At 36.3% G+C, this 12,852-nt stretch overlaps 2 protein-coding genes across 2 annotated transcripts in view; one reads left to right on the top strand and one right to left on the bottom strand.

The window, feature by feature from the left end:
• The window catches only part of LOC144688937 (TLE family member 5-like), a 647,395-nt gene that overhangs the window by 154,540 nt on the left and 480,003 nt on the right, over positions 1-12,852 (top strand). The gene's annotated exons all lie outside the window — the stretch shown is intronic.
• LOC144688926 (guanine nucleotide-binding protein G(q) subunit alpha) overlaps positions 9,011-12,852 on the bottom strand; it is a 114,279-nt gene continuing 110,437 nt past the window's right edge. The window contains exons 5-7 of the mRNA XM_078555962.1: positions 12,304-12,433; positions 11,766-11,919; positions 9,011-9,979 (exon numbers count right to left, since the gene is read on the bottom strand). Of these exons, the coding sequence (XP_078412088.1) occupies positions 9,789-9,979; positions 11,766-11,919; positions 12,304-12,433 (475 nt within the window). The 3' untranslated portion in view covers positions 9,011-9,788. The remainder of the gene's footprint in view (positions 9,980-11,765; positions 11,920-12,303; positions 12,434-12,852) is intronic.

The following is a 12,852-nucleotide window of genomic DNA, read 5'->3' as shown; positions in this document are numbered from 1 at the left end:
GAACATATTCTTAGTTTTCAATTTTCTTAAAACATATTTAGACAAAAAACAAAATCAACTCCTTCCACTGTACTTCTGTCACTTTGGGAATTTTTTTTTAACCTCTCCCTGACACTTGCGCTCCCTCATCTCCAGGCTTTCCGACTGAGGGCTATTCTTTAGGACATGCTGCCTGCCAACACTCCCATTGCTCTATAGCTCTGCACACCTTTATCTCCAGGCTCTCCAACTGAGTCTATACTCAGTCCTCTAATTGTCCGTTTGTTGGCCGAATTGAATTAGGAAAACCTGAACATTACAAAAGGTTACGAATTAATACAGAAAATGCTGGAAATACTCAGCAGATCAGGAGCATCTATGGAGGAAAAAGAGTTAATGTTTCAGGTCTCTGACCTTTCATCAGAATGCATGAGATTAACAAGGTTCTGATGACTGGACCATATAAATTACTATCAGGTCCTATTCTTGTCTGCAAAAGTGCCTACTATTCCAGGATCATCTCAGAATGTAAAGGCAACTCCTGACTTCTTTTCTCTACCACAAGCTGTTACCTTAAACTCCTCTCCTCCATCCTCAAGTCCCAAGTGCAAGAAACTCATGGATTTCTCTCATCAAGACAGAGGCCATCCAATCAGCTGTCTCTGCCACTTGCCTAAGTCCAGCAAGCCAAAGATCCCCAAAAGCTCCTCCTTTGCCTAGCCCTCAACTTTTTTTTCTCCATTCTTTTATGGGATGAGTGTATTGCTGGTTTAACAAGCATTTATTGCCCATCTCTAATTGCCCTTTCTCTAATTTCTTGCCTGTCTTCCCGAGCTCATCTTGTCTATGAGACCCATCTCTATCTCTCTTGACCTTACTCCCACTAGGTGGCTGACCATTCAATTGCCTACCAGCCTCCTATTCTCTGCACTGCAAACCCTCCACAGCTTATTTCCCTAGCATGTTTGTGTTATAAACTGGACACTCAAGATTCAGCTTGATCAGAGTACTGTGATATCTTCTCACCTGTACTTTCTTTTGGCTATTGTCCAGCCATGCAGTGCTCCATTTGCTTTGTTGATTGTTGCTCCAGTGACTGGACACGAAAGTACAAAATCTATTCCATAAGACGTAGGAGCAGAAATTAGGCCATTCGGCCCATCGAGTCTGCTCCCCCATTCAATCATGGCTGATAAGTTTCTCACCCCATTCTCCCACCTTCTCCTCGTAACCTTTGATCCCCTTACCAATCAAGAACCTATCTATCTCGGTCTTAAATACACTCCCAATTCATACCCCCAATTCTCTTTCAATTTCACCTTTGCTGCGATTTCATGTTAAGTTGCATTGTATGGCCCTCGAGTTATGAACAATTAATCAAATGTATCCACCACTGATATTTCAGGATATTTTTTAGTCTTGCTTTTAAGTCCAGGGAATTTTGTAAAATGCTGTGCCAAAAATGCAGCAGAAATTTGAAACCTCCAGAAGAAACTCCATCACAGAACAGCTACAAACCTTATTAAAATGAGTTAGCCAGCTAGGTAAATTTAAAAAAACCATTAAAACATCACTGCAGAACAGTAGAAGTATTTATCAGATGTTTAAAGTTAATGACAGCAGTAACTTCCCAATTAAAACAGATGCTCTGTTTAAATTGTGTCACGTACATCATAAGCAGTATAGCTCAAATGTGCAATTCAATTTTATTCCCAACTGAGCTCAAGTCTCTTCAAAACTGATTTTGTGTACCAAATCATACTTGTTTGATTAAAAAGAGTAAAAAGAGACAACAAGCCATCTTTGAACCTGGAGGATGGGGAAAGAGATTTTTGAGCAAGATGAAGCATTCTAATGATAGAGATGGCCAAAAGCTTTGAAAAAGCGGTTCACCAGTGGGAACATTCAAAATAATGTCTACACCCATTCTTCTTTGAATAACTAAGACAATTATAACAAGGTGGGAGTTGTCTCTGAGTTGGCTAATTGCAGTATAAAGTAGTAAATACCCACAACTGATCCTACCTTAGGAAAATAATTTTCAATAAAATCAACCTTTGTGCCCACAGAAACAGTCACCACACTTCATAGCATTTTGGGATCTCAGGCATGATGAGCATTGTAATAAGAGGTCTTTGTCTTTTTGGTCAGCAAGTGCTGACATGATTGCACACTGTACTTTGCAGTAAAATAATGACAAATTACAAGCAATATATAGGAACAAAATTTATTCCAATTTCAAACAGAGAATTTCAGGATAAGGATATGAAAATCAAGTCCATGTTTCCATGAGGGTCAAGCAACAGAGGTCAAATTAAACTATTACAAAATTATGGCCGAAAAATACTGTATTAATAACCAGTAAGACCCTTCTTGGGTAATTATTATACAAGATTTCTTTTATGTTTCAAAAACTATGCCCCTCCCCAAACAACAATACATGCATTAAAATGACACAATTTAAAAACAGCAGTTATAGCTCTTAAATAGTTTAAAGTTTCCTTTTAACAGGACCTAATATACAAGTCCAACCTAAATTTCCACCACATTGGCACTTGTAGAGAGTCTGGCACTACAAAGAAGGGACTTGGCACACTTTAATTCATTATTCTACATAATTTACATTTGGTTTACTTAAAAAAAAAAATCTGTGAAAGATCAGTAATACATATGTTAGTTCAATACACCACTGCCGATGGCTGCCATGCTTCAATTTTCTTCAAAAAGTTACAAGCATAGAAATACACAACAAAATATGAAGTTTGAATATTCCACCAAATGAATACTAAAATGTTAACAACCCAGACCTATGACAGAACAATTACTTTGCATGAAGCCAGGACATCTACAGAGGTATAATATTCATTCTATACACAACCTTATTGAAGCCTAAGATGACTTTTCAGCTCAAAATGCATTATTCCCAAATAACTGAACAGGCTTATTTTTCCACATGGAGCTTTTAGTACCATAATTACAGCAAGAATGCTTCTTTATGAATTGCTGTGTTTAGGCAAAGTCAAAAATTGTTGCTTCCAAAGTCTCCCTCCCACTCAAATACCTGTATGGCAACAATGCCTATGAGCTTTATCTGCTGACTTGGCAATATACTAGCTATGAAGATTTAAATCTTCCTGTTGCCCTGGTTGCTGTCACCATTGAGCAATGCAATTTGGAAACTTACCAAGTTGTGGCTCTGCAGTAGCTATAAAGGCCACCTTCTCCATTAAAAACAGAGATGGTTCATTAGATACTCTCTCCCGCCCACCCCTTTCCCGATGGCTAACCAAAATGATACACAACTGTTAGCTTTTCAACTTCATAGTGCAAAGGTGTGCAGACAGATACAACATTGTTAATTAAGATAATCTACATGTTTTGCTTCCTCAAAAGCTGTATCTATTACAGTGGCATTCACTAAACAGCCCCAATCTCTACAACTTTCAGCCCTGACTTGCTCTTCTACATTTAAGCTACCTGTGCCTCTACTTATAGCCGGCAAACCTGTTGGAATGCTGTCACATGCATTTAGTGCTGTTCCCTTTCCGACATAGCAAGAAAATACAATTAGAAATCAGATTATCTTAGTATCCACAATAAAACAAAGGTTTCCAGTGGAACAATATTGAACCGCTAACATAAATAGAGCATTCTTAATGTCCTTATGTTAGGATAGCAAGACCCCCAATTTATAGCTGTTATTAAACAGAAACAAATGATAAATCCAATAACCTAGCTGGAAAGAGAGACAGAATGTAAGAATGTAGAGAAGTAGAAAAGAGGGAAAAACAAGGCTCCCACAAAGAAAACTTAATGGAAAGATGACAATTGGTAAATTAGAAGCACAAATTAAAAGTTGCTCTCCCCCATCCTCACCAGGAACTTTCATCTCCTCTCCTATACTACATACCTTCTCTACGCGAGATCGTGGGCTTCGCACTTTCTTAAAAGGTTGCACCAAAACTTCCCATTGTGAGTCACCATGAGCTACAAAGAAGTCAACCTGATTCACACTATCCGGAGAAAAATTGCTGGACCTTTGTTTGGAACCCCGCCCCCCCCGCCCATTATAGCATACAATAGGAAAATAAGAAATTCCAGGTTCAGGTTAATGTTCTAATGCTCAGATGCAGTGCTCTGATAAAAAGTTGGCAACCCCTTTTCGAAAAGACCTTTTGGCACTTTATTTGTAAATACCTTTTTACAGAACAAATGTTGCATTATAAACATTACCATCAAGTTCACATTGTGAAACGTTCATTTATTATTTAAAACTTGTAAGCACAACTTCATGCACATGAATTAAACATGGAAACTGATTCAAGCTCACTGAATTCATTACTCCTGCTGGAACTGCCAAATTGGAGGTGGGGGAAGGAAGATTGACTAATGCTTAAAGATGACTAAACAAATGATTTTTTTCCAGCAGTAATTATTTATCCATGGCATTTTAGTTATAAAAATGATTCTTTGGCAATTAACATTGCAACAAGGCAGACAACATAAAAGAAATTAAGATTTCAAAAAATGATAGCCAAATTAACTGTAAAATAGGGCTCATAAGTTGCATCCTTTTTTATCTTGTGTTAAAAAGCCAAGAAATCTAATTAGTCCAATAAACTGCATCTGAATCAAGAAACATAAACACTTACATAGCTGATTTTAGTGTAGTGACAAATGTTAACACGTGTTACAGAATTAGCCCCAATCCTTTAACATTTGTCCATCTGCATCATTGTTATACATATAGCACAAAATGTTTCCACCACCACATAATCTAAGCTATCAAATATGCAAAAAGTAAGCAACATTGGTAGATTCAGGTTAGCATGCCAACTCAATCCCCTATTTCCCACCAGCTTTCCCGAAATATTTGCAGAATACTGGCAAAAGCAGGAGCTCGTGATAGTGAAAGCGATGTGGAAAAATAGCCTAGACAGCTCTCAATACTGTAGAACAGATAGCTAGGAAGATTACTACTTTAATGCAATTGCTAATATGCCAATAATATATATATTTAAAAAAATCAAGAAGCTTTCTAGTCCTCCACAAGGAATAAAACTGAAATTAAAATAGGATTCCTGACAGAAGCTTGGTCCCCTGGTTTAAATACAATACAAAAGAGATATTTTCCCATTTTTAGTTTCCTATATTATGCAAGCATATGCTACATACATTTTATACAATTTTTTGCAAATCTGGGTAAAAGTTAAAACTACCTACCGCCCTCAATTTGGTAAATAATTTCTCCTCACACAGGGACCCATATTCACAAAAGTAAATGTGCAAAAAGTGTAAATTGGAATCCCAACACCATGCATTGTATAATCTTTTCTGACTATGGGTCCATGCTCTGAACATCATGCATGCAAGATTTGCATAACATACTGAAAACTGCACAGAACCCAGGGCCAAATATGGATCACCCAGTTAGTTTAAAATTTGTGTTTTATTTTTAAAAATCCAAAGTGAAAGGAACTTTTCCTTGGAAACTTTGGATGGCAGAGGGTATAAAGTGAATCAAACTATTATTTACATAGGCTGGCTGGCTTTTAGGTTAAAACAAGCTATACTTATTTTGTCAAATATTAGTAGTGAAAATTGATGCTTTGTTTACATTTGAAAACGTTAGATTTGAATTTCCACTGTGATATAACATATGTGGTCTTCGACTGACTATTCCTGGCTAAAGATGGGTAGCGTGTGCAAAAGCTATACACTCTGCAGCTATCCATGAAATCCACAACTACTGTAAACAAAACTATTTTTAAAAAGTCAGTTTTTCCTTTCTAAGGGACTTGGGGAGAAGTTGGTCAGCTACTTTCAACTAAAAGATCGGCAACAGCTTACAGTAGAAAATTGCTTAGTGTAATTTAAAAATGAGATCATTCAAGAATAATGCTGTCTCCCCACGAGATTAAAATAAAACAGTGTGTTATATTTGATAACTGTATGCACACAGGAAGTTCAGTTCCAGAATTTTGTTAACTTTCTCTCTCTGAAATGAATACCTAATTAGGCAAAAATTCCATTCTTTCTGAAAAATTAGATATTGAAAAGTTTAAAACTTTTTAAAAATTCATTCATGGGATGTGGGCGTCACTGGCTAGGCCAGCATTTATTGCCCAGCCCTAAATGCCCTTGAGGTGGTGGTGGTGAGCTACATTCTTGAACCACCGCAGTCCATGTAGTGTAAGTACACCCACTGTGGCGTTAGGGAGGGAGGTCCAGGATTTTGACCCAGCAACAGTGATATATTTCCAAGTCAGGATGGTGAGTGGCTTGGAGGGGAACTTCAGACACACTAAGTGATCTGAAGCAGCATTATTCACTGTAAGTTCCAATTTGTCCAATGGCAATCAGGAAAAGATAAATATATAATATGCATTATACACAGAGGTTATTCATTTTTGGCTAATTAAATTCATTCCTACAGAATGGGTAAGAGGATTGCTACTACTGGAAAGGACATAATGGGGCAAATGAGCTCCTTCTATATTAAATTCTGTAAAAATAACTTCAGCTGTAAAAGTAGATGCAGGTAACATGTGGACAAAGATCTACATAGTATTCCCAAATGAAGGCATGCATATTCCATAATGCATCAGATTTAGCTGCAACTAAATCATACCACATGCTTTCAAGCAAAAAATTTTACGACGTTTTAGACAATTGTTATTGTCAGGATAACAATATTTGATCAATTTTGAAGTTTTATTCAGCAAACCCAGCTTTCCCCAAATCTGTACTAGGAGTTGTAACATTCCCACATCCCCTGCCTTTATGAAGATTTCATGACATTTTGGTTCCACTCCTGAAGCGCACATATATCTTGCAGTTAAACATCAATTCTTGGATTGTTAAACTTACAAGTGTGAAAGACAAGGGTAATAGAGGAAGAATTAATAGCTGACTAACAATCTTTGTTCTAGCCCTATAGAATAAAACTTAAGTGTGCACATTACTGACAATAATTCAGTTTAGGATTAGGTAAGGCACTCTCTGCTTTACTTCACTGCGGTAGAATTCAACACCAATAGACTTCCTCTTTTCTCTCAAGTCAATTTTCTTAAAATGTATATGGTTCTTTTTCTCTCACTGAGCAAACTGAAGTATTCACACATTCTAGTCCTGTCCAAACTCCCAAGGTCTTTCATGTAAACTTATGAGTTAAGAAAACCTCATGCCACATTACCATATTGGTTCATTAGAACAATGGCATTTAGTTTATTGTAGAAACAAGAATTTTTTGCAGGATATTGGAGTGTTTAATAATGATTTGTAGTGTACAGAATATTTGGCTGTTTTAACAACAGCCTAAGTAGACCAGAAATAAATTAAAACTTAGCAAAAACAATCATAATTCTTCTTCAAATATCAGCCTTGCCTGACACTGAAGGTATTTTAAATGAAGTCAAATATATATGACAGGTATCACACCCAAATGTAAGAACTCTTGAGAAGAACTCAATTTAATTTTGGACTTTTCAAATTCCTTAGATTTCCCTAGGGTAAGAACACAAAACCTGACAGGGTATGTTAATTCAAATGATGCCCCATTTATACTTTTTACACACCTACTCATCTATGGCATACTGCTAATTTTAAAAGTCCATTTCAGAAAGGGGATTGAATTTATAGGGACTATAACTGAAGGTGAAATCAAACTGCTCAAAGATAATTTGTAATATAAACGCCACACAACAGAGTTCACTAGATTTTTGAAAGTCAAATATATTAATCATTTTTTAATAAAAATGAATTAATGTTTGGGGTGAAGAAACACAGCTCTGCCAATCAAAATCTTTAGCATCTACAGTCCGCTCTTACTACAACGTATTATGAATAAACTATTGCGTAGACATGACATCATTTTGGGACCAAAGTACAATTCTCACCATTACATTTCATTATACCAAATTCACAGCTGACCAAATTACAATTTCAACCACGTTTGAAATATTGCCTACAACCAAATTAAGATTTACTTAGTTACGAATTATCTGCCTGGTATTCCATCATTACAAAATGCAACAAAAGTCAATTAGCTAAAGTTATAATTTTGAATAGTGACACTTGAAAGGCATTTATTAGATTATAGTCAAATAATAAAATGTGAAATGCTGCATTTTATAACAATTGCTGCTCTAACTCATTCTAGTCTGTTTAATGTAACCCAGTTGTCTTAGTGTGAGAAGATCCATTTAGTATTAAATCAACAATGACAATTTTGGATGTAGAGCCTTTTTGTTGGAAAATGTCTAGAACAAATGACAGGGCACTTCCTGCTGGTGAAACCAGCAGCTACAATCAAAAAGGCATCATCAAGGAAAGTAACTGAGTATACTGAGTGGGTAGCAGCATGATGATTTGAATGCAGGAAAATACATATCTCTGACTACATTGAAGAAACAGAAAAGCGCAGATATCAGCTTTTTCTAAACATGCCATTTCTGCTTTACCACAATGTGTAAGTCACCAATGTGGGAGTCTTCAACTTTTAACAATACAAAGTAGTTCCGAAATCATTTGGCGAGGTCAAAACTTTTCAACATACAGTATATTTATGGCACTGTGCAGCATTTATAAAAGCCATCCTTTCACCTTTGTATGTCGAAGTCACACAAATTAAGAGCTGTGTAGTGCAACTTTCTTGGCACCTGCATTCCTATAAAACACAGACGGAGGTTTTCTTTTCAAACAGGCCTGATATCATACCTATATTTTTTTTTAAAAATCTGTAAAAGTACCTGACTGCATAAAACTATCCTGCTATTAAAAACTTTCAAGGTTAAAACCCCTCATCTGAATAAAATTAGCATAAACTGTCAATGTACTTTAGTTTAGCAAGTCATCCTAAAAAAACGTCATAACTTGCCATTGTAGTGTACAGCAGTAAAAAAAAATCAAAGTTTGGCAACAGCTGAGTATCTGTAAACCAACTCATACAGAAACATTCTAATCTGAAATCAAGCCTAAGTATACTGGTCCATAAATTAGATAAATACACTTATTTCTTTATACTAGATTTGGCTTCATTTGTTTGCCAAGTAATCATTATTTCCACATCTCAGGTTTCTAAGTACTTGAGCAAATTCCCCCCCGCCCCCCCCAACCCACCCACACCCCACCCTCTCCTCATGATATTTGCTCAACCTGCTATTGCTTAGTGAGCTCCCATCTTTGTAGTCCATGGCTGAAATACAGCAAGTAGCAAACTATATGTATAACATCAATAATTTATTTTAAAAAATCAAAAAATAAATCACAGTATCAATACTTTCTCATTGATCAGAAAAAAAACCAAATAAACCAGAAACAGTACATCAATTATGCAAGTGATGGCTTGGTTTCTGTCAGACAGAGTCCTGAAACATCACCACTGTGCACCACAGAGCTTATCTGTGATCAGACAGAAGGCCAGCATAACTGAAAGAGCATAGAGAGGGAATGGCATTGCATTTTGATTTGGCAAGTGGAAGAACACCTGCTATTCTTCATTTGAACAAGCATTAATGAGGTTGTAGCTCAAGCCAACTATCTGTTATACAGCTAGTTATTAAGTGATATTTGAAAAAAATGGAAATGTAGATTGGCACCCAAAAAGATGCACATTAAAAATGTGTCCCCCCTGCCCCTCCCCGACCCTGCATTGAATAAAACCATTTTTGTTTTAAAAGAAGCTACAACTCCGTGGACACACACAGACAAGAATCCATGATGACAATTAGCAGTTTGCAAACTTCACAGATCATAACAATTGCGGTCATTATGGTTTAAATTTTCTTTTTTCCTTTTCTTTGGTCTGGTCAGACCAAATTGTACTCCTTCAGGTTCAGCTGTAGAATTGTATCTTTGACAGCCGCAAAGACGAAACGTATGTTCTCTGTGTCTGTGGCACATGTGAAGTGAGAGTAGATGATTTTGTCACTATCTGGGTTCAGGTCAACAAACATCTTCAGAATGAATTCTCGAGCAGCTTGTGCATCTCTCTGTGGACCTATAAAACACATGTACAAAATGGCAACTGTCTTTTTTTTGTTCACTAGCTTATCAAGGCAAGGAGGTTGTATTGCTCTAAAATACTATATATTGAACATTGTAATACCCAAGAAGCAACCAATAATTTCTTAATAATGTTGAGCAATGCCATCTTAATTACTGATGCTGTCATTATATTGCAGGTCAATTGTGGGAAGCTAAGCTTAAATGTTCTTTGCCCATATATTTTTCTAATGTGCAGTTGGTCCTCCTATAAGCCAGCCACACTGCTCAGGCCTGCCACACCATGCATGTGCAAAGTGGCTATAGAAGTGGCAAGAGCACAGGCAGAATAGCAATGCACTTGTTTGACAATGCCACCAGAATTGTTCGTCTACTGGCCCCAGGGCCATGGCATCAGAAATACCCAGTAGAAAATCTTCCTCTGTTAGTCTAAATAAAACCCAGTAAGTTTAATGTGATCATCATCTGCATGATATGTAGTGGCCAAAAGCTAGAATTATAATACGTCAAGGATACAGAATTTTAAGTGGCGCTGCTGGCAAAAGACGACAACTACTTCCTTACACGTGAAGTTTTCAAGATTATGGCACTAGAAAGTAAGCTCAGGAATATTACATAACCTAGAGGATCAGAATGTAATTATAAACTACTTGAATTTCAGTCTTGTGATTTATTTCAATAGAATATCTACATAGGGAATTATTATTCCATATATGAAACAAATAAGCTAATTCTACAAACCAGCAAAATACACTGCAGATTTCTAAAACAACAGCCTTTGATGTGCAAATGATTGTGCCAGAATTAGTGCAATTTTTATCCTATGTAATGATCCAACAAAACTCAATAATAGACTTGTAATTTCCCCCGTCACCACCAGCTATGTTTTAGATGGAGAGCAGGAACAGGTCTGGCACCTCACATTATGCAAGTCAACAACCTGATGAAGTCAAAGTAGCGCTCACAGTTGCTCGACAAAAATTTAGCAACTGCATAACGTGCAGCATCCCGTAAATTATGGAAAAATTCCCAATTTTGATGAAAGGGAAAGCGTGCAAAATTTCATACTCAATTGTGCTAAGTGTTTGTTAAGTCACACTTGTAAGTATAGTGTTTGCGACTAAAATCAGTGCATGTAGTTGAAGTGGCGTCACTACAGGATGCCTGCGGTGGTTAGTCAACAACTTTTATTCTTAAATACAGATTTGACTATATATAGCAGTTTTATTAACATTTATTAATCTCTTGAAGCCAAATAAAGCCCTTGAAGTTTTGTATTTATGGAAAAACAATGAAGGTGTTACGTGGTGAGGCAAGTGTCTTTTTTAAAATGGTTTCCTACTGCCACAAAAATTGAAGTTAATATGCCTCCAATAGTACAAATACATGTTAGTCAACATATGCCAAGATTGTATAGAAAAACAGCTGATAAGCAGAAGCATTAATGTTGCAAAGCTAACATTTAATCAAACTTGAAAAAATATTATTTATGCAAAATTTGCAGTAAAAACAAGTGGTTCCAAAGAGAAGACAAAGCAAAGACTTAGGTTTGGAAATGTAACATATTTTCAATACCTTTACTTGCTATTTCTATACCTCCTGTTCTTTGCTATCTGCTTACACAAAGTTCAACATATTTTTTTCTCCCACTTATCATTATGTAATGATCTCACGAGCAGGCTTTGAATTCTGAATACTCCACCCTCTGTTCAGACTGTTATTTTAATGCCCAACCTTCCCAAACTCAAAAGAAAATTGACATCCAGAGATTTACTACTTACCATCAAACTCTGGAAAGTAGTCAACCAAATGGGAGTACATAATCTTTTCTTCCAGGAGATCTTTCTTATTTAAGAAGAGAATGACTGAGGAGTTTTGAAACCAGGGATATGTGATTATCGTCCTAAATAGTGCTTTGCTCTCCTCCATTCGATTCTGGAAAAATATAGTTATAAGAATAACTGCTGAAAGCTACACCAAATGTTGCTGGCACTTTGATCTTAACTCAACTGAACATGATGTCTTGCACTGTAAACTTCCTTTTGCACAACATTTTCAGAAAGGTTTCTAATCACGTGAACGCTTCAAAGCTTGGGTAGTATTTAGTATCATTATAATCATAGTAAGTTAGTTTCCTTGCATGTAAATATTCAAAGGAAATATTCTAAAATTAAGCAGTAGCACATTTTCAATTTTTTTTACACTACTTTCAGTATTTTCAATCTACTAAAGTGCTTCTCACTGTTTTGACATTTAACAAGTATTTTGATCTCTAATGCAACACTGGTTTGAAGACTAGCACTTTGAAAATCCACACACCTCATTATCAGATTCTACAAGAACCTGGTCATATTCACTAAGTGCTACTAAAAACATGATGGATGTCACGTTTTCAAAGCAATGTATCCATTTCCTTCTTTCTGACCTCTGGCCTCCAACGTCCACCATTCTATAAAAAAAAACAAAAGGGCACTGAAGTAATACTCGGGAGCACATAAAATAATAAATTACCAACCATCATCCTACAATACACTAACTACAAAGAATTATGTATTTCACTCAGCATATAGTGATTGATCAGTACTTATTTCTATGCTTTGCACAATATTTCTGTGACTGATTTGCCCAGAAACAGCCATCACTTGACAAAATGAAAATGCATTATTTGATCAGGCCTGCTGGTTTGCATCTTTTTCTATAACAAGATTAAATGCCTCTATTAAATCTTAGTAAGTTGGAGTACCACACAACAGGAAAAATATTGAGGCTTTAGAAAGTGCAAAATGCAGACGCACTAAGGTGATCCCTGATGAGCGCAAACAAACATGAAGACAGGCTTGAAAAACTGGACTTTATTAATTCGAACAA

Source organism: Cetorhinus maximus, chromosome 13 (genome assembly GCF_964194155.1).
Source record: "Cetorhinus maximus chromosome 13, sCetMax3.hap1.1, whole genome shotgun sequence".
Lineage (NCBI taxonomy): Eukaryota > Metazoa > Chordata > Chondrichthyes > Lamniformes > Cetorhinidae > Cetorhinus > Cetorhinus maximus.
This window is presented reverse-complemented; position numbering and strand designations above follow the sequence as displayed.